Below are 22,271 nucleotides of genomic sequence, written 5' to 3'. Positions count from 1 at the left end.
TCTATTCTTTTTCTTTTATTAAAACATGCAAGGATTGTATGTATCTTCAATTTTATTACTAGAAATGAATATGCTTTTATTAGTCTATACATTAGACCATTCTAGAGATCTTGAGTGTGTTTTAGTAAGAAGAGAACACATAATACTATCATACTCACATGACAATTTGGCGTAGTTTGCAGGTGCAAACCTCGATCTAACCGCTTTGTAAACATATAATGGTAGCGATGAGACCGCAACAATAACTGCAACCTTCCAAACAAATCGTAAAGAGAAAACAAATGAAAGGTCTATTATTTGGTTATTAGAGTTGTCCATAGAATTAAATTCACCTACCAAAATATTCAGGTAATAGTACCATACTAAGAATGTAAATGATGAGAGTAACTATTTCTGCAATAACCATGTATAAATGCCATGTAGTTATTTCTAATGCTACCATTATTAATTCATTAACGATCAGGGACGTGAATGATATAGCAACAATATTCAAAAACTCATTTTCGAATAGAAGCAAGCTCATTATCATAATAGCACCACCTTGATAGACTGATACCATCATCCAGGTGAAGAAAGTTTTGAAAGATAAAGAACGTCCCTATTTAACAGTCAGATTGTGTGCGACTTTCTAATATTCCAACTCACTTTTGTCAATTCCTTATAGAGCTCTGGATATAGTAACGCTAATTCCTCATTGACATCCCGATCAAATACTAATGAGAATACGGGTGCCATTGTGTATATTGTTGAATAACCAACCATAAGCCAGCCTTGATAGATTGCAATTGGAGCGAAATACATTATGGCACTAAAAACTGCTTGAATGATTGAAATAATCAAACCTTACGATTATTGTTAGTCGTTGTAGAAGGTAAATAGTCAAACATACCTCTATGGATGACGAACTGAGCAAGTTTTGCAGATCTCTTATAGGAATTTCTTCCATGCCACACCAGCAATCTGGTCAAAAATGAGAACTGATTGACTGAAAAGTCAGCAGCGAGTGAGGCTTGTTTTCCTTCTTTTCCGACAATACCAACACCTTAACAGAAGTTAACTAAGAGCTTGTCAAGATAAACAGACTCACCAACGTCTGCCGCTTGAATCATACTAACATCATTACCACCATCACCTATACAGCACACACGCTTCTTTGTATGCGCTCTTATCAATTTCGCGATGTCAGCCTTCTGTGTGGGCGAGCATCTACATGCAACGACGACTGATAATTGTGTGGCCACCTGGATGAATTCTGGTTTGAGATTGTTTAAGCAGAGCTAGTAGGATGATATTAGTTTATGCTCCTCTCTTGCATATATACATACGTTAAGTGAATCACCATCAATTACCAAACAAGAGTCTGGTTTAGATTGGAGGAAATCAAGATGATCTTTCATTTCTTCAACTGTTTTGGCTATAGCAGTGTTATTATCGTGAAGCTAAAAGAAATATCTTCGCTTACCTTTAGCAATTTGATGTATATATTGATTACGATAAACAAGTTTACTCGATATCGCAATACATGTGGCAGTCTCAATCTTGTCACCCGTTAACATCCATATCTTAAGTCCGGCATTCCTGAGTAACTCGAGCGTAGATTTCACATCCTCTTGAAGTTTATCCTCTACACCAGTCAAACCTAATAATTCAAGATCATGCTCGAGATATTTATCTACAACCTCTTCAGGTGTGACATCTAATCTACCAATACTTGAGTTAACCTTGGCTTCATTATAAGCCTTTTCAAACGTCGCGTATGTATTTTCAGTGAGGATTCTCTGCGCCATAACAAGTGTACGAAGACCCTCGCGTGCCATATTACCCGTCTCTTCTTCTAACCAATCTTGACGTTGAACTCGAGGAATCATGACAACATCCGCACCCTTCTCGTAAAATGTGATCTCACCAGTTTCCGTATCTCGAACTATTATAGACATCCTTTTGGATTCTGATGTGAACGGGAACAATTGAAGTACTTCAAATTTTAACAAGGCGTTTGAAGGTGTTCTCAATGTAATTTGATTTCTGTCTCTTTGCACAAGAGTCATTCCAACACTCTCAGTCCAATTTACTATAGCTACTTCGTCCGGTGAGGAGGCTTGATAGGAGACTGAGCCGTCATCATTTGATACGGGCGTAACCTAGTCATGGTTAGCTGATACTAAAAATTTGGCTAAACTTACATTGTGACATAAAGACAAACCCATCACGACATCTTTAACACGTGAACTCATATCGCGACGACCGCGACTAGCTAATTGTACTCCAGTGACAAGCGTAGGGGCTTTGGCTAATGGATACGTTAGATTAGAATAATCCAGAAGAAGCTTTCCCACAATCGTCATCATCTGCTGCTCCATAGAAGGTTGCTAACTGATAGCGTATTTCATCCATTGAATCATTACTGAATGACATTGTCCCCATATGCAATTTACGCATGATCATTTCATTTTGAGTCAGTGTACCAGTCTTATCACTAAGAAGATATGAAATACGACCAAGCTCCTCTGGAAGTGTTGATGTACGAACTACGGTACCAGGAATATTTTTATCCTTCATTATTTGCTTTGAATAAGCTGTTTTACCCATATCCAAATTGACACGCAAACTGTATTTCCGTTATATTATTATCAATGACGCAAGTGAAAACTCACCTTATGGGAATAATAGAAGAGAACAGAATCAAGAAACGGAATATATAGATGTACCATTGACCTCTGAAACCATTTAAAGCGACCAAAGCAACGGATAGAAGGAAAGTAACCAAACAGAGAATCTGTAATCTAGTCAATAGATAGAAAGGAAACAAAAAACTACACACCTTGGCAAGTCTATTAATCTCCCAATCTAACAAACCAACTTTGCTTTTTGGATTACTGGTATTCATAACCGCGCGTGTCTCTTTACCCGTATATACAACAACGCCAACAGCAGATCCAGCAGCGAGGACTGTGTTTGCCCACAAGCAATTTTCAGCCGATAAAGGTTCCGTAGGTAATGCTTGTTCGAAAATACTAGAGCCGTGATGGTGAACTGATCCTTTGAATGTGTGGATGTCTTTAATTGGAGGACCGGCCAGAAATTCAGCTTTAACATGAAGTAGGTCGGAATCGCTTTCGAGTGATTGAGTTGATGGTACGGCTACCCTTAATTTCCAATCTGTTTCACCATCCAGCTGATCGGTTCTTACGAAACAAGTACCAGTTGAGTCTGTACACCTCAGTAAAACCAAGTCTGCAGGAATGCGCTGGTTCTTTTCAAGGAGTAGTAAGTCACCCACTTTTATTCGTGATGAAGGCGTCAGTTTGATAGCCTGAGTATCTCCTGATTCTAAACTAGCTGAGGGATTTGGATTGATAACAGAATAGAGTGATGAATTGACTTCTTTATCACGCTGTTGTCTTAAATAGTCATCGTAGGCCTCCTTAGATATCGTAACGCATAAAACGAAAGCAAGTGGTGCGATGTAAGTTGATATGAAACCAATCTTCAAAGGTGGTATAAATTGAGATAATGCAACTAAGAGAAAGTATAGGTTGAAGAAGAACTTAAATTGTTCGTATAAAACATAAGGAATGAATGATATCAAGTTGTACTTTTGGTTTTTCACTATATTGGCTGAATATTTGGTTTTACTGGGGCTATTTAGTTGTATTCTACGATAGTCACTATCAGAGATATCATCCATGTCGTGTGTCTCTTCATCTCTGCTGCTATTCTCCCCGTCATCGTCATCAGCGTCAGCCTCGAGATGGCGGTGGTCTTCGCTGAGTAATCGCTGTTGATCTTCTGATATTCTATGGATATCTCTCATCCTATTTCCTGTATTTTTTATTGTACGTAGTTTTATGGAATTCATTGCATATCTCCTCGTTGTTTAAGTACAAGGAGGATGTCTTTAGTTCAAGAGAAGCAAATAGCTATCACAGTAGTTAGTAGAGCAGCAAATTTAGCTCAGAGTGTTTTTAAGAAGTTAGTAAACGCTGAAACTGTCACTAAGAAGGATAAATCACCAGTTACAGGTGTGTATCTAACAATTTATTAGCAAATATTAAAAATATCTAGTCGCTGATTACTCCTGTCAATCTCTAATTTCCTTATTGTTATCAAAAGCTTACCCAAATGACCCAATCGTTGGTGAAGAGGACGCAAAAGATCTCCGCCAACCAACAGACGAATCAAAGCAACTCAAGAACCGCGTAGTTGATTTGGTCAATGCTGAATTATCCAAGCCACAGGCTGCAGGTGAAGCTGATGACCTCGAACTTGGCGTAACTCGCAGTGAAACCGAGTTACTCGACGCTATCGATAGAGGTACTTTCGAAGGTAGCGCTAAAGGCAGTATGTCGTTATGTCACTCGATGTTTTATCACTAACAAATCCCAAGGAATGTGGTGTTTGGATCCTATCGATGGTACAAAGGGTTTCTTACGCGGTGGTCAATACGCTGTTTGTCTCGCTCTCCTCATTGAAGGAAAAGTTGAACTCGGAGTTATTGCTTGTCCAAACCTTCCAGTTGATCCATCAAAACCTGACGGTCCAAGAGGCGTGGTATTTGGTGCAATCAAGGGACAAGGTGCTTTCCAACGCCCTATTAGCGAAACAAATGGTCCACTTAGTAAAATTTCAATGAACAGCATCACAAAGGAATCTATTGCGCAAGCTTCTTTCTGTGAATCCGTCGAATCTGGTCACTCATCACAAGGTGACTCCGCCAACATCGCTAAGGAATTAAACATTACCAAGGAGCCTGTTAGAATGGATTCTCAAGCAAAGTACTGCTCTATTTCACGTGGTGATGGTGATATTTACCTCCGTTTACCTGTCAGTGCCTCATACGAGGAAAAGATCTGGGTAGGTTGTGAAGGTTAAGCTTCTAAATTCTAACACTAGATAGGATCATGCTCCAGGTCGTCTCTTGGTTGCTGAAGCAGGTGGTAAAGTTACTGACATTCACAACAAGGACCTTGACTTCTCACTCGGACGTACATTAAAGAACAACAAGGGTGTCATTGTCGCTCACGAATCCATCCATGGTGATGTTATCAAGGCTGTACAGAAGGTCCTTAACGTTGCATAAAATGTTGTGTATATTAAATCATAGAATGGAAAATAATTTCAGCGATTTGTATTGCCATACGATTAACAAGCTTAGTTATTAAAAGTTTCGCTCAAGTTATCTCGTATGACTTATGAGAATTGACTGATTCTGAGATGTTCCCCGAGTAGGCTTTCAAGTTGCGATATCAGTTATGTCGAAAGAATTAGATCGAGGACAACGATGGGATAGGTTACTTTCATTCGGCGCTTCTACAACTACTACATTATTTCATCAAATTTATTTTAGGTAATATATTATCTCACCTAATTGGAATTAGATCGACATAGGTTAAAATTAATATCATATGAACACAACGAAACAAGCAGATTGTGCAAGTTCCAATCATGGCTAGGCTGTTGTGATATTTATCTTACTCTTGTATTATACAGCCCAACTGCCGAGTTCCCTACAACACATTGTTTCAAAATAAACCAAACCCATAAAATTGGAAGGCCACATCATTATTACTTTCTTTCTCTTTTGTTTCCCATAAAACCCAGTCTTGCTATGGAACTCTCAACTTTTGTCACTCTGACTATGATCGTCGATGGTATCTCTGCCTATGAAAGGGTACCACAACTGGCAACATCCTGATAACATCCTTTAACAGGCATAAAAATACAAACAGAAGAGCATTTCTAGTGATTACATTGTGGGCTATCAATGCTTATACCAAAGTCGACCTCTGAGACATTTTAAGGAGGTGTTTAGGAAAATCCAGATTGATTTAATGAACTGAAGCATATTTACCTTAAAGAACGATAAATGTGAAAGATTTGTTGAGTCCATAGTCAGATGCAATGTCTCATTGAAAAATTCGCTTTAGTGCAAATTCGTCACAAAAAAAAAACCGAAAGTGAATTTTGGATCAAATAAGGTGATTATCAGCGTATCACTCACCATAAAGGCACAAACTATACGATTTAATAAAAAGCTACATTGTAAATAACAATAAATGCTTCTAGAAACCCAACATGAGAAAAAGAAGCTTCAGAAAGTATGCTGATTACTACGTTTGCTTGGAATCAATTAAGCATTTTAAGACAAAAACGGTTGATTGGTCTTTTATATGTTGTGTCATTTTGGCAATGTTAATACTTATATGTAAAGAAATAACTCAATGATATTCAAAATAAGTACACTTAGGATGCCTGCGTTAGAAATTCCAGCTGGTTCAAAAAGTGGTACACAATTGCTGAGATATGACTTATGATAAGAACAAAGCTACCTCATAAAGTTAAAAACAGATGCAATGCTGTAACATGTTACAACTTTGGTTGAAGTTTCGACATTAAGCAAGCCACGAATATGGATATATAATAATCCTTTCAGTTGTTATTATCCAAAGTACAATCACTAGACTGTAACTGTGACATCCTTTGTCATGCTCAGCCATTTGCTAACACTAAGGAGCTTGATTGGTATCAGTCAGCTGTGTTTCACGCTGTGTCAAAACATAGGCCTGGTCGTGAACAAGGCTTTAGATATTTTTAGTTAGGAAGGTCACTTTTAATTTGTTCCTTGCATTACACAGCGACCCCGATGTACATCTCCGGTACCTCGAAACTATAAATCTACCGAGGCTGTGAGCTCCGAAAGTATATTTAATCCAACTGTCTTTCTTTTCTCTAACTTCAATCAACAACTAAGCCTTACAATGAAATTCGCTACTGCTCTCGCTCTCACTTCAGTCGCCGCCGGTGTCTCCGCTTGGTCAGACACTTTTGGCACAATTGATGACCAATCATTCTCGGTCGTAATCAAGGACCCATGGAAGTCCGGACTTGACCATGCTAATACCGCGGCTGTCAGTGTAAACACAATTGTAAGGATTTTTTGAGACATCATCAAAATAATTCACGCTCTATTTTAGGAAAACTCACAGCCATTCACAAGTCACAACACTTTCACTATCTACGGTGATCAATGTACACAATATGTTGGACTTCCAGCTAGAGATGATCTTCCATACCAACCACAAATTCATCTTGGTGCTAATTTCTGTAACAGGAAGAACTTGGATAATCTCTGGATCAACTACGCTAATCGTGAGTTTATCTAAATTAACAGTACAGTTTGGCTAATCCAATCAGAACATCTTGATGTCACTTCAGACAGTCGCTGTCTCCACAACCACGTTATTAAGGAGACAAGATGTGTTATTCAAAACGAACCATAAAATATATTGTAGCCTAACGCGGGAGTGTTATTACAATGAATGTTTTTTTTACTTCCCACAAAGATGTGTTTATTCGCACTGTATGCGTCCTCCCATAATAATAATTAACACATATTGAATTCTAACTCGTAGTATACTTTTGATTTGTACATTGCCTTTTATCTTATTCCAAGAGTTAAAAAAAAGTGAGAATTGCAGTGAGTTTCTAATTGTGTTTGAACACAATACAAGACCTCTAACAAAATTACGAGCCATACTGAATAATCAGCTGGATGTAGTTAATGCAACGAGGTTGCTTCACGCTTCATCAGTCTTCGCCAAACTGACATACATCCAAAGCCCTATGGTACACATGTTCATACGTCAAAATTACTGTATGAATATATGACTTCATAAATGATCCAATTAATAATACAGCAATGGTACTGTCTGCGTTTTTGAGCTTGGTTAATTATTTCTCAATTGATATTTTACACGGGGAGAGCGGTGTTGCACGATGTACAGGAACGGTTAATACAGCAAGTGGAGCGGAACGTTCTTTAAAACTTATTATTAGAAAATAAAGTCACTTTTAATAAGTCCCTTACATGAATCACCGCACAATCATGAACTCCGGTACCTCAAAACCTTGAAATCCACCGAAGCTGTGAGTCAAGAGAGCACATAAAAGCTAGATAATTCTTTCTTTTTCTCATTAACTTCATAGTCCACTCATCAGAATGAAATTTACTGGTCTCCTCGCTATCGCCTCAATCATCGCTGGTACTACCGCTACCTGGTCGGACGGTAATGGTGACGTTGACGACAATTCCTTCACAGTCATCATCAAAGACCCATGGAAGTCAGGCCTTGATCATGCCAACACTGCTGCTGTCAGTGTTAACACAAAAGTAGGTATCTAATTTGAGAAAATTTGATGTAATATATATCACGATGCTATTAGGAACATACAACTCCATTTAGCACCCACAACACCTTCACTATCTACGGTGATCATTGTACTCAATACATTGGACTTCCAGCTAGAGATGATCTTCCATACCAACCACAAATTCATCTTGGGGCTAACTTCTGTAACAGAAAGAACAAGGATAACCTTTGGATTAACTATGCTAACCGTGAGTATAAAGAATATGAAGTAATTCCATAACTAATTAATGCAGAACACCTTGATGTAACAAGCGACACGCGCTGTATCAAACAGTACAACAAAACCGTACGCTGCACCATCCTCAAGAACCCATAATGATTTTATACTCATGTCAAAGAATCGCGGGAGCGTTGAATCAATACCATCTTTAGTTATAAATTACGTGTGAAATTGAGATATAATAGACGATAAGTTTTATAACTCAATGGGTTGGTAAGTTCTGTGGTACTGTCCTCTTCGTAGTAAACTAAGACAGATATGGCATGGTAATCTGTTATGCACAAACCTATGGATATATTTAAGAACTTCCTATCATTTCTATCCTCTCAATATTTTTCAAAATAGTTTTTATATATATTGAATAATAGATTGGTATAAATGTCAGCGATTTGTATAGTCACATGGCTGTACACATAATCGTGGAGCCTGATTGTAACGCCTGATTAATATCAGCTAACTTATACGCTTCCGTAGGAATTAGCCTATCCGTGAAAGCACCTTTGGAGTTAGCTTGGTCAATTCGTGATGACCGCTCAATTTCAAGAAGTAAAATGACGATTGAGACCTATATAAATAATATTTCGGATCTTTAAATATAATATTCTCTCTTTTTAGCGTGTTTTACATCAGGGATATATAATCTAATCTGATGTAAGCTGATTGACGTAAGTTCTCGGAAGTGCGTCGACATAGCGGAGTAAAACCTTGTAAATTTGTTAATTACATGTAATTGAGCAACAGTTTATATATGTTTTTGCATAATACTGCAGAAGAGACAAAATGCACGCATCAAAATGGCCCAAAATAAATGACACTGTAAGCTGATGAGCTGAAAATTGGAATGTTTTCTCTCTGTTTCTGTTAGTCTTCTCAGCAAATGCTATCAATGTCTCTCAAAATAACTGTTTCAGCTGCTCCGGACTTCGTCACCGATGTCTCTGTCTCTACCAAGAGATATCTTCTGATAAATATGACGATCAAGCTTTCTCAAAGTATAGAATACATTGGATATATAATCAGAGATAATATACGATGCCAATTAGAGGTTCATCTTGGTGCACGCTTGTGTAAAAAAAAAGGAGATGCAATAAGAAACGTGTATAAGATAACATTTCTATCAAGTAGGCTAAGGGTTGGTATACCACAAACTCTATTGTGATCTGACTGTTCAAACAATATAACATCTAGACATACGCAATATTGATCATTGTTGAATCTATGACGACCTTGAGAACTTAAAGCTATTGTCGAAAGAAGTAATAAGTCATGTCATGTATCCTCGGGGGAGTATAAAATTGATTTGTTTCATTTAACTATAAACGTGTTGACTGGAGTTCTATATAGATGTACGTAGTGGCATTATTACTGTCATTAGTAAACTTTCAACTAAAGTTACTAAGCTCTTAGTGGAAAGTAAGAATATAAATATTCACGGATGTGTATCTATAAGAAATACTGTCGTCATCCCTTTCTTATCTCCCACCAAGATGAATCTCAGAAGTCGCACCCGTAGTATCTTCAAAATGCCTGATTTCGATGCAGAGATAGACCAGGATGGGAGCCATTTATTAGACGAGGATCGTTCGTTTTGCTTCTCTCGGTGTTTTTCTAACTTTTTCTAACTTTTGACAGAACAGTCGCAAATTGTCAAAGAAATAGAAGACAGTAACTTGAACTCCAATAGATTATATAGGATCATAACACTATCACTCATATCTATACAGGCTGCTTCGTGGGTTTGCTCTGATATCATTTTCTATTATCTAATGCCCTTCAGTTTGTTGTTCCAATACAGAAATAGAGGGACTATCCTAAACATCGTAGCACTACTCTTCCCTGTGCCCTCACTGCTAAACACACTCTCTGGGAGAGACTTTATTACGATAAGCCACCCAGCATTGAGGCATGTACCCGAACCTAGGTCTCCATTACTTGGCTTACTCTTAAGTGTCTTATGTTTGCTATTCTACCGTAATACAGCTAGCACACGTACAATCCTCGCAGCGGGGTTTTCAGCTCTCACAGAACTTTGGATGAGAACTACAGAGAGGGACGCACGAGAATTGCACAAGCTGAAATATGCACAGAAGAGCGCATAGATTATTTATAAAGACAATTAACTTAGTAAACATAGCTTATAATACAATATACAACTAGAATTCTATGAACCTTATTAACCTTAGTCTCCATTCCCTGTGTTCCTACCAACCGGTATAGCTCTTCTTTTCCCTCTTACTGGTGGTGCTTCTGTGTATTCTTCATTTGTTTCGTTAAACTCTTGGAGCGAACGAGGACGCTTTGTGCCCGAACGTGCATTCGACGTTACAGTACGCAATCTATCAGATCTTTCATGAGGCTCAACCGACGCAAGTTGGTCCACTTCTTCGTAATCCACATCGTTATTTGAATCAGTGACATGAGTTTGGGGCGGAATGGATGGGATACGTTGCGTGGAAGCTCCAGGTGTAAGTCTCTCTACGAGTTCGGCGACACTGCCAAACCTCCTTTGAACTTCTCTTTTTATCTGAGTTTGATTCGTTGCTTTCATACCGTCCGCTTCTTCATCTGAATCTGTATCATCATAGAACATATAAGATGCTGCGTCTTGACATCCATAAGTTGTGCGGAAGGCTGGGTGGAGCTTTTCCATATTATTTAGTTTATTCGAGCTGTATTTAAAAACATAGTCTTTAATATCAACACTTTTGTTTATTAGCAAAGAAATAGGATAGAAAAGTAGACTCACTTATGTCTGTCTTGCAATATCTGACTGTACCTTCCACCCCAACCATGATCAGTTATCATACGCGAGTACATTCCGTACATCGCATGTGAGCCGTATTTCCTTGCAAGTCTGTATTCGTTGATAACGTATCCTTTGAAGAGAGTCAAAAAAGCTTTACATTATCCAATTGCTCACTCACGTATAATCAAATCTGACTCATAAGCTCTCATAGGGACTCGAACTCTTCTACCACTATTAGTAGTTTCTCTCTGCGACAGCTGGGGACGATTGGTCTTCGATAAACCTTTTGTTCTCACATAGTTATCTTTTTCCATTTGTGAGAAAGCACTAAAACCATATTCAGCCTTCTTTCTCTCAATCCTCTGCCGAGCTTGTCGGACCTTTACCCTATTATGCTGATCGATTTCTGTCTGTTCATCTTCCTCTTCGTCGCTCTCACTATCAGTGACCAACCGAACATTTTTTTGCTTTCGTTGTTGGTTTTGGGAAACATCAGATGACGCACGTCGAGAACTTGGTGATGAGGGGACATACTGGGAAGGAGCTTGACTTTCTACCGCATTCCTGTCATCAGCGTCATGATCATTATCATTTTCTTTCTCTTCTCCTCTTTTTTCGTAGACTTCATCATCTGATTCACTAGAGATTTCGATAATATCCTTACTTATTTTCTTTGCTGTTATATCACGAACAATCAGCTTCTCTTCAGGGTTAGTTGTTACGGAAGCACGGTTGTCTTGTGTACCGACACCCTGATTAGGTGATTGTAAGACTACATTATTCTCCTCCTCAGATGAACCATCATATGCCTTTTTGTTACGTCTAGAAGCACGTCTAGTAGGGCTACGATTGTTATTGTTGAGCTTTACACTCTTACGTGCAATGATCCTAGGCTGGCCGTAAGTTCCTAATGGTGACGATGCATCAAGTGGACGACCATGTTTCTCTGTTGTACGTTGTCTGGAAGTTGGGGTATTATCACTGCTTCCACCGACCCAGCTCATTAAGGATGGTCTTCTACCCATACCGCCATTGTCTGAACCTTCTGCAGCTTCCATTATAGCATAGTCTTCACTAGCAAATGGTAATGGATCTTCGTTTATCTGGTTCCAGTAATCAGAAGGACCAACTGTTTCAGGGAATAGTTCTGCATGAGGTTCTTCTGATGCGTCCACGGGAGAGTTATCAACTGAAGACTCAAGCTGATTTTGAATCTTAGCCTGCTCCGATTCTTGTGCAACCCCAAGCTGTTCTGCTTCAGCTTGACGACGAATCTCATCTTTTGCTTGTCGATCACGCTCATGATGTTCTTCATGACGAATGCGCTCTTCTTCAGACTGACGTTGTTGTTCAAGACGAAGTCTCACTTCTTCTTCTTCAGCTTCCCTACGTTCATTACTAAGTCTCTGTTGCTCCTCTTCAATTTCCTTGTTGCGAGCTTCGTTATCTCTTCTCTTTTGAATCTCATTAGCTTCTCCCCTTTGAGCTTCTTCAACCTCTTTCTGCATTCCTTCTTGATTTACCTTTCGCTGTTCAGTGCCTTTGAGTTGAACGTCAACATGAGACGGAGCATCTATAACTTGGGACAATGGTTGATGTCTCAACTCGGCCTCTTCAATAACTCCATCTTGCGCCTGTTCAGTGATTAACGCCAATCGTTTAGATTGTCTAGTACGTCCTCCAATCTTCTCCTTAATATACTTAAGGGTGGGTGTAGCAGTATTGAGACTCTGTAGCGAGATCCTCTTGTCAAGGTTCTTCTGTGAGTTTGATGGAGGAGGCATTGAAGAACTCGTCCGGGTTGTAGAAACACCTGTATTACCATCATGATCATTACCAGTTTGGCGTGACTGTAATAAAAGAGACTGGTCCTTGATGTTGCCCCCGAGAATATCTGCCATATCACCTAATACACCATCTCGCGCCTCTCGTAATTTCGTATTACTCGTGTCGCTACTAGACGAAGAGCTCACCGTTTGATTATTCGGTGATATCGACTGATCACTAGATCTGTTATGCGAGGATGAGCCGTCAGACAAATGTGGTATAGTTTGAGCATCTGTAGCATTATCACCAAAAACGTCATTGGCATTTATGACCGCATCAGTGCTGACATGGTGCTGATGGTTGAGCAAATGTTCAATATTAATGGGTCCACGGCCCTCACTCCGCAAGGAAATGCTGCCTTCCCTCAGGGGATCTTCAGTAAAGTCACCCAGATGAGAACGCCTGTCTGGTGTGCTGTGTAAAAAGAATGTTGATTCACCCTGAGGCGGTTCATCAAAGAAGTCTTTCAAATGCGCTACCGATTGGCTGTGGTGTATTAACGAGGGTTATACGTGAAGTAATGACGTACCTTTGTTGTTCGGAGAAGATGCTCCCATTGACATTATCTATATGTGAATCAAGATCTAGATTAACGTCAATCTCGTTATGCAAGTTCTGATCATCACCTGATAAAAGATGGGGCATATTTGAGGTGTCACCGATGGGATGTGGTTGAGTATGATGTTCCTTAGCACCCTGTGACTGATCCGGCTGGAGCAACCTGCTCACATTCAAGACATCAGTCAATTCTTCATCTTCGACGCTGCTACCATGAGGCGAAGCGTTACCTGGAGAGCCAGCGATGTTTGATCCGTCCTGATCCCAAATAGAGTTGACATAGTTGAACACAAGATCTTTGAATTCCTCATACGGATACTCATTATTGAGAGATTCTACCGGCAGGCGGAGAATACTCTGGGCTCTATCTTTAGCCTTCTTCAAAAAGTGTGTTTCAATCTTGTTCGATAACTTCTTCTTGTCGACGTTCTTGAAAGTCGCCTTGAAGTTGAACAATTCTAATTTTAGTTCCTTCACTGATTCAGCTTGAAGACGGGATGCGTCAGATTGTTTCTGGGTATGTGATACGATAAGCTGCTTAAGGTTATAGACCTGTGTACCTAGCTCTATGAGCATATCCACATGTCTTTTGTGTACCTTGTTGCTTTCTGGAATTATAAAAGGTAAGAACGACTGCCAAGCTTCTTTCAAGTTGATCGATGGACTTATTTCGCCATTTGAATCGACTGTGGCAGACTGGTGGTTGATAATATAAGCGAAAGCCGTGATGTTTGACATTCTTATACCGTGTGCTATGGTCATTGCAGTTTCAGATGTTCTGTTCTGTCCTCTGAGGACCTGGTCGATAGAAATGAAATTCCCACTGGTGAAGGTGCTAGATTTGAATGCTAACGATCTGTCAGTGTCACTAATGTTGCGCTGCCTTCACATACACTCAAACGTCTCCCAGCGTCTCTGAACTAGGGAATCACTCTTCGTGGCGACTGGACTGAGTAAAAAGCTCAATGCATCCTGCGCAAGTGTCTTCAAGGTTGACGCCCTCTCTGCTAGCGTTGGAGTTGGTACTCGCTGCTCGATAATCGAATGGTGTAATCTATCAACGACGGGCGATTGTATGAGTGATTGATTGAAATCTATATCGTGTATTGATACCCTCTTAGGGTTAAGGTTCCTTTTCTTCGATTTCCTCGCGCTACCCTCTAGAGAAAGGTTAGCTGTACGGATTAGGAAGCGATAAGCGCTCACGCGTGGTACCGCCTGTCTTGCTGTTGTATAAATCTACGGACGCTGTTTTCCGCCTCGATCTGTTCGCTGCCAGACTCATTTGATGATGGAGGTGATAGCAAAACAAAGGAAGATAAATAAATGCAAATATTAAAACTGTTTATGATCTATACAATATCCCTAAAATTTAAATACAGAACTATTGGGCTTTCTTAGCCTTCTTTTGAGCTGCTTGCTTCGCTCTGTAGGCGTGGTACTTTTTGTCGGTTCCGAAGAGCCAATCCCAGTGCTATAAGCTTGTTAGATAGTTAATCGGATAGGGAAACACTCACTCTGAAACTACTTGAGTAGCACTCTGTGAACTTCTCGTGGTGGTAGTCGTGATGCTCAGCACCTGCCCAGAAAGGAAGGAAGTTGTTAAGTGACCATGGGAAGTGGTAGCCCGAGTGTGAGTCAATAGCTTGGAATAAACGACAAGTGATCCATAGGTAAACCCCGACAATGTGGATTTCACCTAAGAAGGCTGCGTAGAGGATAGGTGCACCAACGGTACCGAAACCAGTGAGACCAACTTCGATAGGGTGTGCGTATTCAGCTGCTAATCCAAATGGCGCACTAAACTCGTGGTGTTGCTTGTGTATGCGCTTGTAAAGTGGTCCCCAGTGTAACGCTCTATGGAAGACAAAGTGCCAGGTATCCTCGAAAACAAAAAAGATAGCGATCTGTTTAGCCATCTGCCAGACTGATGGGAATGGTACTTGGTAGGTAAGCATACCGAAATACTCCGCTAACGGATGGAAACCCCAGATTTGTGGCAATTCGATGGTAAAATGCTGCAACAAAACGAGGTAAGTGCAGCGCCATTGATCCCAATCTGATGGTATCTTGTGTGGCTGTAACTTCCACTGTCTAAAGTAGGGAATATGATCGATAATGATCCATGGGATTGAGCGTCCGAAGTAAACGACCTAGATATGTTAGAGAAGATCGAGAGAGGAGGTTGAACATACTTCGTGCATCAGGAAACTCATAACACCCGTCGCTATAACAGGGTTTCCCCACCAGATGTACCAGTTCACCCAAGCTTTCTCAAGCAAGTTCAAGCCGCTGAGGTCCTGTCCAGCGTATAGATCTGCACCTTGCACCTCTGCTTGGGGTATGAGTGCGCTGGCATTTAAATTGCTAGTAATCGATTGCAGAACTTCCATCTTGGTAGTTCTTCCCAACCCGACAGACGCCTTCTCTTATAATAATCATTGTGGCCTGATTTCTGAATAGAGGAAAATAAAATTAAATAAGTACAAAATATTACTGCATATGGGCATTATTAAGGAAATAGTAAGCGTCTTGATAGTCGCTTTGGCAGCCTTGATTGAGGTACTGCAGATTTTGGTCAAACAATGTGGCCTCTTCGTGTCTTATTACGTAAGAATCGCCAACGTGCGCTCCTGGAAGATATTGCTGCCCGTAGTGCTGCACATGGTGCTGGCCGTAGTTTGCGTAGCTCGGCGATGCCCTGCTTTGACCAGTTGACATCGCTGCATTTGGTGCTGTTTGCGGTGCTTGCGTTATAAATGACTGTATTGAGGTTCCAGGCGGATTGTGCCTGTAGAACACAGCTCGTTGAGTCGCTGCAGCTGCAGAACATTGTAAATCTTTCATACTATCAGAATTCACCCACCATTTTCAGTCTGTTGCTGTGCTTTTAACAGTCTGATAATCTCTTGCGCCTCTGAGCTATCATAAACGCATTCCCTACGCGTTTTGTAGCAGTGTCTGCCTTTTGACGCGTTAGTTAAATCAACCCCCACATGGGTACATACAAGTCGGCTTGTCAGCAGAGCACCTAAGCTTGAGCTTACTGTTATCAGTGGTTAGCATACTAAATTGCGATGCTCATACAGCTTACCGGCACCTAACTGGGGTCAGTAACGTCAAATTCAAGAAAAAATCGCTCACGAAAGGCAGGCCTGGCCACGTTTCAGAGTTGGCTGAATAACGTCCTGCTCTTTGGCCCTCTTTTCTTGCATTTATGGTGGTGAAACTAAGGTCTTGGTGGGTAAATAGCTCAAAGCTTATATTTAGCGGACATCCACGATCTTATCACCCTTGTCTCATTCCAGTCTTTAAATATTCCAAATTGAGACAACCTCAGAAATGTAGAAAAGTGAATCAACTCTCGCAAATTTGCTCAGGCTTTGGAGGACAGCGACAGTGTTGTATAAATAGTTCGTATATTCTTTACTGAGAACTTTCCTAAAAAGGCTTATGCAAATAAAACTAAAAAATCATGCCCAAGTACCCCTGACGCAAGCAATTGTAGCTTGAGCCTGCACCACGAAATTGATGGTTTGGGATTCAACGCCATCGAGCTCGACGCGCCCCCTACCACCTTCTAACGTTTATTCAAGAATATATATACCTTCAAATTATAAAAATAAGAACAGAATATCAAGCTGTTCCACCCGTTCATTCGAGTCTCTACCCGAGGGTGAGCAAGCGAGCTTCAAACCACAGCAATATTCTTTTCCTGTTGCACAGAAGCAGAAGCGTCATTCAGGTGGCAAATATACCTCATACAAGAAGGAACGAGCTGAGAAGCGTTGGAGAGCTATACTCGAACTACTAGAGACTGAGAGGTTATACGTCAAGGATTTAGAACTAATTTGGACGCACTTTGTTCAACCTTTGAAGCAGTCGGGTGATGACGCGCTCTTGACTCAGCTTTTCCCGCATTTTCAGCATATTCTCAATACCAATAAAGAGCTTCTACGGAGTTTAGAATGTGCAGTTTTACCCGGCTTACCACCGATACCCGCACAAACGACCACAGACACAAATCCAACAACAGTCACTACTTTCAACTCGATGAAGACATCGACGACGATCGCAGAGGCTCTACACCCTGCATCTCCTTCAGGAAGCAGCTTGCTTTCATCTAACAATAACCATAGAGATCATTACCTAAAAACACGCGCTAACATTCAACTTGCGCCAACACTGTTGAACCTATTACCATTCCTCAAATTATACACGCCTTTTATACGCAATTTTGAAAATAGTCAGCGGCAGATAAATTCCTTGCTGCGTACAAAACCTGAGTTCAGTTCATTCATTAGAAATGCTCAATACACAATTGTTAAAACAGCCCAGGGTGGTTCAGAATGGAACAGACTTGGGATAAATTCCAAACTGCTTGCTGTTGTGCAACGTGTACCTAGATACAAGTTGCTACTTTCACAGATTCTCAAATACACCGACGAAACGAGTGAAGAGTTTGAGAACTTGCAGCGTGCGCTCAAATTGGTATCTGATGGTGGGTTTTTATTCATTTATATAATTCTAATTAACAAGCCATCTAGTTGCTGATACTTTTGAGACTCACATTGCTCAATACCAACACACACTATCATTGCTCACTTTGCAAAAAAACATATTTGGCCTCCCATTCCCTATTGTAGCTCCAGGTCGCACACACGTGAAGTCTGGATGGCTGGTCAAAATCGGAAGAAAAAAGGAGGAAGTGAAGGCATTTTTCTTGCTTAATGATTGCTTGATATACGCATCGCCAACGTCTTCCAGTGTTGGCTCAGTTATGGGTGACCTCGTCAATGTTGTCAACCCTGTTAGCCCGCCATCAACACCTTCAATCACAGAGTTTAAAAATTCTCCATTTAGTCATACCCAATCACTCCGACCAAGTACTCGTCAGAATTCATCACATAGATTATCATCCTTAGTATTCCCAGTTTCTACGCCTACGGGTGTGTCAGATAATCTACAGGCGAGCAGCGCACCAAGCGGTAGAAGAGGTCATAAGCATTCATCTTCTATGCCTGTAAATATCATACCCCCACCATCACTATCTGCATCGATATCAAGCGAGGAAGAGACAGCTAGTAACATACATTCTCGTTTAGTTGGACCAATCGATATTGCCACTCTCAATCAATGCTTTACATTCAATAGAAAGCTTGATCTGGAGGATGTCACTGTTGTAGCAATTGACAACGACTACCCACAACTACACGGTAGAACATTCCAAATTATTTCTTCTCAAAAGTCATTCAATGTTTACGCAGGTGAGTTACCTTACAAAATAATTACGATAAACTAATAATTATGCTAGAATCTGAAGAGGAACGCAATGCTTGGTTGGATGCTATCAGATCCACGAAGGATGACTACTTGTCGGCATTCAGAACATTAAAAATAGACGATAACCAATTTCCATTAGATCCAGATTCTTATATCAGACGTCGAGGAAATTCAACGAATACGACAATGAATTCGTTAAAATCACCATCATTGTCATTCTCTACGCCATTTTCTGGCGCGAGCACACCAACTAATCGTAGCACTGATACGAACACATCGCACAGGTTGCGTAGAAGATCAGTACATGCTTATGCGGAGGTGCCTACATCTCATGCCTCAAGAACAAGATCCAGAGAGCGGACGAAAAGCGCATTCACAGGAGACATTTCAGCAGCTGCAGCTGCTACTGCTATAGTCAATGGATTACGTTGGAATAAACAGGAAGTTGTCCGCGAAGAGCAGCCAATGTCGCCTAGATCGACAACATCTGAGACTAAATTGAGAGTACTCGAGCATTACGCTGCACCAGTTTGGGTACCGGATTCCAAAACGTTAGTATGTATGAGCTGCTCCGAGCCTTTCAATTGGATGCGACGTAAGCATCATTGTAGAATGTGCGGTAACGTCGTATGTCATGAGTGTTCAACGAGGGTGAGTTTGGCCTTATCAAATGATTTAATCTGACATATTTGTAGAATTTCCTCATCGTCAACGATGCAGGAGAACATCAACTTTCTCGTGCGTGCGATGATTGTTACGACACTGCTTTCCCTACTTCTAGTGGCGGCGAAGATACAGAAGAGGAGATAGTTGATGATAACGCCACAACACACGGTAAAACTGGCAAGATAACGCCTTCTACAAGATCAACGAGTTCGACATCCCTCAACGGAATAATGCTCCATCAGTCGACTACTATAGAATCAACAGGACGCGAACCAAGCTTGACAAGATCGTCATATGCGACAAGTTCATCCTCGATCGCATCTGCTTGTCCCACATCAGCGCCATCATCGCCACCAACTACAGCAGTAAATGGATCAAACATTCTCTACTCACCACCTAAACCGCAATCACCGACATTACAAGCGAATGTATTAGCACCATCGTACGATCACAGACATCCATTTGATGGAATGTTAAAAAACGCTAATGGGACGAGCGCACTAAATTCAGGATTTAACCCATCAGCTCACTCTGTTGTAACTTGCACGTCAACATCGACGAATAAAACAAATGAATCGTTTGCGAGATTGGGCGTAGGAAGGCGCAACCTTGCTGCACCTCGTATAACGACACCAAAAGCCCAACAGAGTTATCGTAGGAAATGAAAGATTTCTATACCATTAAGTTTTATTATCCCGGACAATATATTATTTTATATCTCTTCTAATTGTAATTCAATATTTATTTTATATCTTTGACGAAACGATCATCATAATAAATAATCACTATATACGGTATACGCAATATAAGCGATAATGAGTAATCCGTTTAAGCAATCACCCGCGCATCCTAGGCCCAAAAAAGCTAAGGGTGGTATATTGAGCTTATTTAGTATGGGCGTTGGTGAGATATACGCGCTTTTCCGTAGTCTTATCTCATATCCAATTAGGCAATTTTGCGAGACAACCAGCGACGCCGCAAACTGAAACTAATGTAGAAGTAAATAAAACCCCGTCAGTTTGTCATAGCACTCCTTTCCTTACTGAGTAGCCTGATAGACAACCAGCAGCTCAAGACGATTTTGAAGAACGACTGAAAAGAGCAGCGGCAACTATAGCACCTTCCCGCAAGTACGTTAAGTCTCTTATTATCACTCCTTCTCATGGAAACCTAGCGACGAGCCTTTGACGGATCATGATAGGAAGAAGATCGAGGGACTGCGCCGTTTGGTTGAAAAACGTAGATCGGTATCTCATGACAAGTCTGTTAGCTCGCCTGCATCCAAGACTGGCACGTTCAGGCGTGCAGAAACGGTGATGTCACCGACCAAAGAGAAGACACCGAAATCAACGAACAATCCGGAGAATAAAACCTTTAGAAAAGAAGTCATCGTTATAGAGGACACTGAGAGTGAGGATGTCGATGAAAATCATAGCCAGGATGAAGTTGAGGGAGAAGTCGAATTTGATAGGGAGAATACAAAGTCGATTGGAGCTAACGAAAAGGAAACAATACATGATGTTGGTGGTTCTGAACTTGAATGGGTCCTAGAAAGAAACCGGAGAGAAGAAATGAGCGATGACGATTACGAGCCAGACGAGGACTCTCAGGATGAGGACGCCCAAGCCAAGCACAAGCGTGGCCATGCTCATTCCACCAACCTCGCTCCTAGGAGATCATCAAACAGGCGAAAATATACCTCACAGTCTTCCTCTCTGCCAAATGGTCACCAGCCGTCACACAACACACCGCGAAAGACGAGGAAGAGTACACTACGATCTAGCCCATCACCGACTGATCCACCTTCAGCATCCAATACAGTAAGGCAACCTCACACGATCACCAGAAATACAGGTTTAACAACTACGAAGTCAAGCTCGTCACTCAGTGCGCCCTCACGGAAAGCCGCAGGACTTAGTAAGTCTTCTACTTCAGCAACACAAGAGGAATTAGAGGAATTTGACAAGCATACATTCAAATTTTCAATACGCCTCCCAGATTCTGGCGATTTCGATTCTCTAAATTAATTTATATGGACTGTTAATGTACACTATTTATTCTTGTTCTGATTTTGCAAATTGCAATGCTGGTCTGAAACCAGAACGGCTCTTGGCGTGTGTGATATGGGCTGGTTTCCTGATGTCTCTGCGCTTGCGATTTAGCATGTCTTTGTTGTACTTCTTGAGTGTCTTCCCTGTGCCGTCACCAAGCAAGCCGTCAGCTCGGTTGGTAGAAATCGAAGATTGCGTCAATTTGATGAGTTTGTTGCCGATTATTTGCTCCTTACGTGATTTTCTAGACTTTTTACGCGGTTGAGAGACTTCTTCTTCATCTTTTCTTTGTGATTTTGGGACATAACGGGCTGCTTCTTCGAGAATATCAGTTGGTAGCCTATCTGGGAGCTCTTCGTCGCTGCTCTCGTCTGACTGCTGTGTGGCCAGACTGGTAGATGCTTCTATAGCATCATCCCTACGTCTCTTCTCTTCTTTAAGTTGCTTCCTGAGTGTCTGGCGCTGATTTTTAAGTTTTCGCTGCTCTGTCTTCCTGCGCTCTTCATGTTCTCTAGAAAGGCGAAGGTGGTCGATAGACGATAGCTTAGTAGAAACGGCTTCGACTGGCTGATCGTCGTCGTCGTCGCTGCTCTCGCTATCTTCGTACTGCAATTCTGGCTTGATCGCTGGTGTGAATGCATCAATCTCCGCGTTTGTAGGCGCTGCCTCTGAGTCGTCGAACGTTTTGTGTTTCGCTGCCATCGTCGTCG

General features: G+C 41.0%; 12 protein-coding genes across 12 annotated transcripts; 7 read left to right on the top strand and 5 right to left on the bottom strand.

The window, feature by feature from the left end:
• Positions 1 to 101: 101 nt before the first annotated feature.
• On the bottom strand, positions 102 to 3,688 carry WALSEDRAFT_27061 (protein transporter; the record flags this gene model as incomplete). Its single annotated transcript, XM_006956175.1, has 12 exons — positions 102 to 109; positions 159 to 290; positions 337 to 598; positions 646 to 842; positions 890 to 1,042; positions 1,088 to 1,277; positions 1,326 to 1,414; positions 1,463 to 2,141; positions 2,184 to 2,290; positions 2,337 to 2,608; positions 2,655 to 2,776; positions 2,822 to 3,688. The coding sequence occupies 12 exons, from the start codon at positions 3,686 to 3,688 to the stop codon at positions 102 to 104; spliced, it is 3,078 nt and encodes a 1,025-aa protein (XP_006956237.1).
• Positions 3,689 to 3,892: 204 nt separating this feature from the next.
• Positions 3,893 to 5,080, top strand: Met22p (3(2),5-bisphosphate nucleotidase HAL2; the record flags this gene model as incomplete). Its single annotated transcript, XM_006956174.1, has 4 exons — positions 3,893 to 4,022; positions 4,066 to 4,341; positions 4,388 to 4,854; positions 4,898 to 5,080. 4 exons carry the CDS (start codon positions 3,893 to 3,895, stop codon positions 5,078 to 5,080), a joined length of 1,056 nt encoding a protein of 351 aa, XP_006956236.1.
• A 1,678-nt stretch (positions 5,081 to 6,758) lies between these two features.
• WALSEDRAFT_62229 (hypothetical protein) lies at positions 6,759 to 7,280 on the top strand (the record flags this gene model as incomplete). Its single annotated transcript, XM_006956173.1, has 3 exons — positions 6,759 to 6,926; positions 6,975 to 7,149; positions 7,195 to 7,280. The coding sequence occupies 3 exons, from the start codon at positions 6,759 to 6,761 to the stop codon at positions 7,278 to 7,280; spliced, it is 429 nt and encodes a 142-aa protein (XP_006956235.1).
• A 105-nt stretch (positions 7,281 to 7,385) lies between these two features.
• Positions 7,386 to 8,971, top strand: WALSEDRAFT_59262 (hypothetical protein). The gene is made up of 2 exons (XM_006956171.1): positions 7,386 to 7,819; positions 7,870 to 8,971. Exons 1-2 carry the CDS (start codon positions 7,700 to 7,702, stop codon positions 7,945 to 7,947), a joined length of 198 nt encoding a protein of 65 aa, XP_006956233.1. The 5' UTR covers positions 7,386 to 7,699; the 3' UTR covers positions 7,948 to 8,971.
• WALSEDRAFT_67211 (hypothetical protein) lies at positions 7,868 to 8,971 on the top strand. The gene is made up of 3 exons (XM_006956172.1): positions 7,868 to 8,170; positions 8,224 to 8,398; positions 8,444 to 8,971. The coding sequence occupies exons 1-3, from the start codon at positions 8,000 to 8,002 to the stop codon at positions 8,524 to 8,526; spliced, it is 429 nt and encodes a 142-aa protein (XP_006956234.1). The 5' UTR covers positions 7,868 to 7,999; the 3' UTR covers positions 8,527 to 8,971.
• A 946-nt stretch (positions 8,972 to 9,917) lies between these two features.
• Positions 9,918 to 10,529, top strand: WALSEDRAFT_62227 (hypothetical protein; the record flags this gene model as incomplete). Its single annotated transcript, XM_006956170.1, has 3 exons — positions 9,918 to 10,011; positions 10,063 to 10,162; positions 10,208 to 10,529. The coding sequence occupies 3 exons, from the start codon at positions 9,918 to 9,920 to the stop codon at positions 10,527 to 10,529; spliced, it is 516 nt and encodes a 171-aa protein (XP_006956232.1).
• Positions 10,069 to 14,846, bottom strand: WALSEDRAFT_67209 (hypothetical protein; the record flags this gene model as incomplete). Its single annotated transcript, XM_006956169.1, has 6 exons — positions 10,069 to 11,132; positions 11,177 to 11,306; positions 11,355 to 13,489; positions 13,533 to 14,409; positions 14,455 to 14,721; positions 14,768 to 14,846. 6 exons carry the CDS (start codon positions 14,844 to 14,846, stop codon positions 10,610 to 10,612), a joined length of 4,011 nt encoding a protein of 1,336 aa, XP_006956231.1. The 3' UTR covers positions 10,069 to 10,609.
• Positions 14,847 to 14,876: 30 nt separating this feature from the next.
• WALSEDRAFT_53349 (hypothetical protein) lies at positions 14,877 to 16,083 on the bottom strand. The gene is made up of 3 exons (XM_006956168.1): positions 15,757 to 16,083; positions 15,079 to 15,714; positions 14,877 to 15,035 (listed from the first exon to the last, which is right to left on the bottom strand). The coding sequence occupies exons 1-3, from the start codon at positions 15,952 to 15,954 to the stop codon at positions 14,946 to 14,948; spliced, it is 924 nt and encodes a 307-aa protein (XP_006956230.1). The 5' UTR covers positions 15,955 to 16,083; the 3' UTR covers positions 14,877 to 14,945.
• WALSEDRAFT_56143 (hypothetical protein) lies at positions 16,055 to 17,075 on the bottom strand (the record flags this gene model as incomplete). The annotated part of the gene is made up of 5 exons (XM_006956167.1): positions 16,706 to 17,075; positions 16,656 to 16,661; positions 16,570 to 16,607; positions 16,428 to 16,526; positions 16,055 to 16,383 (listed from the first exon to the last, which is right to left on the bottom strand). Exons 1-5 carry the CDS (start codon positions 16,774 to 16,776, stop codon positions 16,055 to 16,057), a joined length of 543 nt encoding a protein of 180 aa, XP_006956229.1. The 5' UTR covers positions 16,777 to 17,075.
• Positions 17,076 to 17,084: 9 nt separating this feature from the next.
• On the top strand, positions 17,085 to 20,271 carry WALSEDRAFT_59260 (hypothetical protein). The gene is made up of 4 exons (XM_006956166.1): positions 17,085 to 18,062; positions 18,109 to 18,828; positions 18,876 to 19,495; positions 19,540 to 20,271. The coding sequence occupies exons 1-4, from the start codon at positions 17,093 to 17,095 to the stop codon at positions 20,173 to 20,175; spliced, it is 2,946 nt and encodes a 981-aa protein (XP_006956228.1). The 5' UTR covers positions 17,085 to 17,092; the 3' UTR covers positions 20,176 to 20,271.
• Positions 20,272 to 20,374: 103 nt separating this feature from the next.
• WALSEDRAFT_56141 (hypothetical protein) lies at positions 20,375 to 21,521 on the top strand. The gene is made up of 5 exons (XM_006956165.1): positions 20,375 to 20,413; positions 20,460 to 20,523; positions 20,569 to 20,640; positions 20,685 to 21,330; positions 21,357 to 21,521. The coding sequence occupies exons 1-5, from the start codon at positions 20,404 to 20,406 to the stop codon at positions 21,426 to 21,428; spliced, it is 864 nt and encodes a 287-aa protein (XP_006956227.1). The 5' UTR covers positions 20,375 to 20,403; the 3' UTR covers positions 21,429 to 21,521.
• WALSEDRAFT_59259 (hypothetical protein) lies at positions 21,521 to 22,265 on the bottom strand (the record flags this gene model as incomplete). Its single annotated transcript, XM_006956164.1, has 1 exon — positions 21,521 to 22,265. A coding segment is annotated over one exon (701 nt), but the record flags the coding sequence as incomplete, so codon positions are not given.
• Between the last annotated feature and the right edge of the window lie 6 nt (positions 22,266 to 22,271).

Source organism: Wallemia mellicola, assembly GCF_000263375.1.
Source record: "Wallemia mellicola CBS 633.66 unplaced genomic scaffold WALSEscaffold_2, whole genome shotgun sequence".
In the NCBI taxonomy this organism is placed as follows: domain Eukaryota; kingdom Fungi; phylum Basidiomycota; class Wallemiomycetes; order Wallemiales; family Wallemiaceae; genus Wallemia; species Wallemia mellicola.
This window is presented reverse-complemented; position numbering and strand designations above follow the sequence as displayed.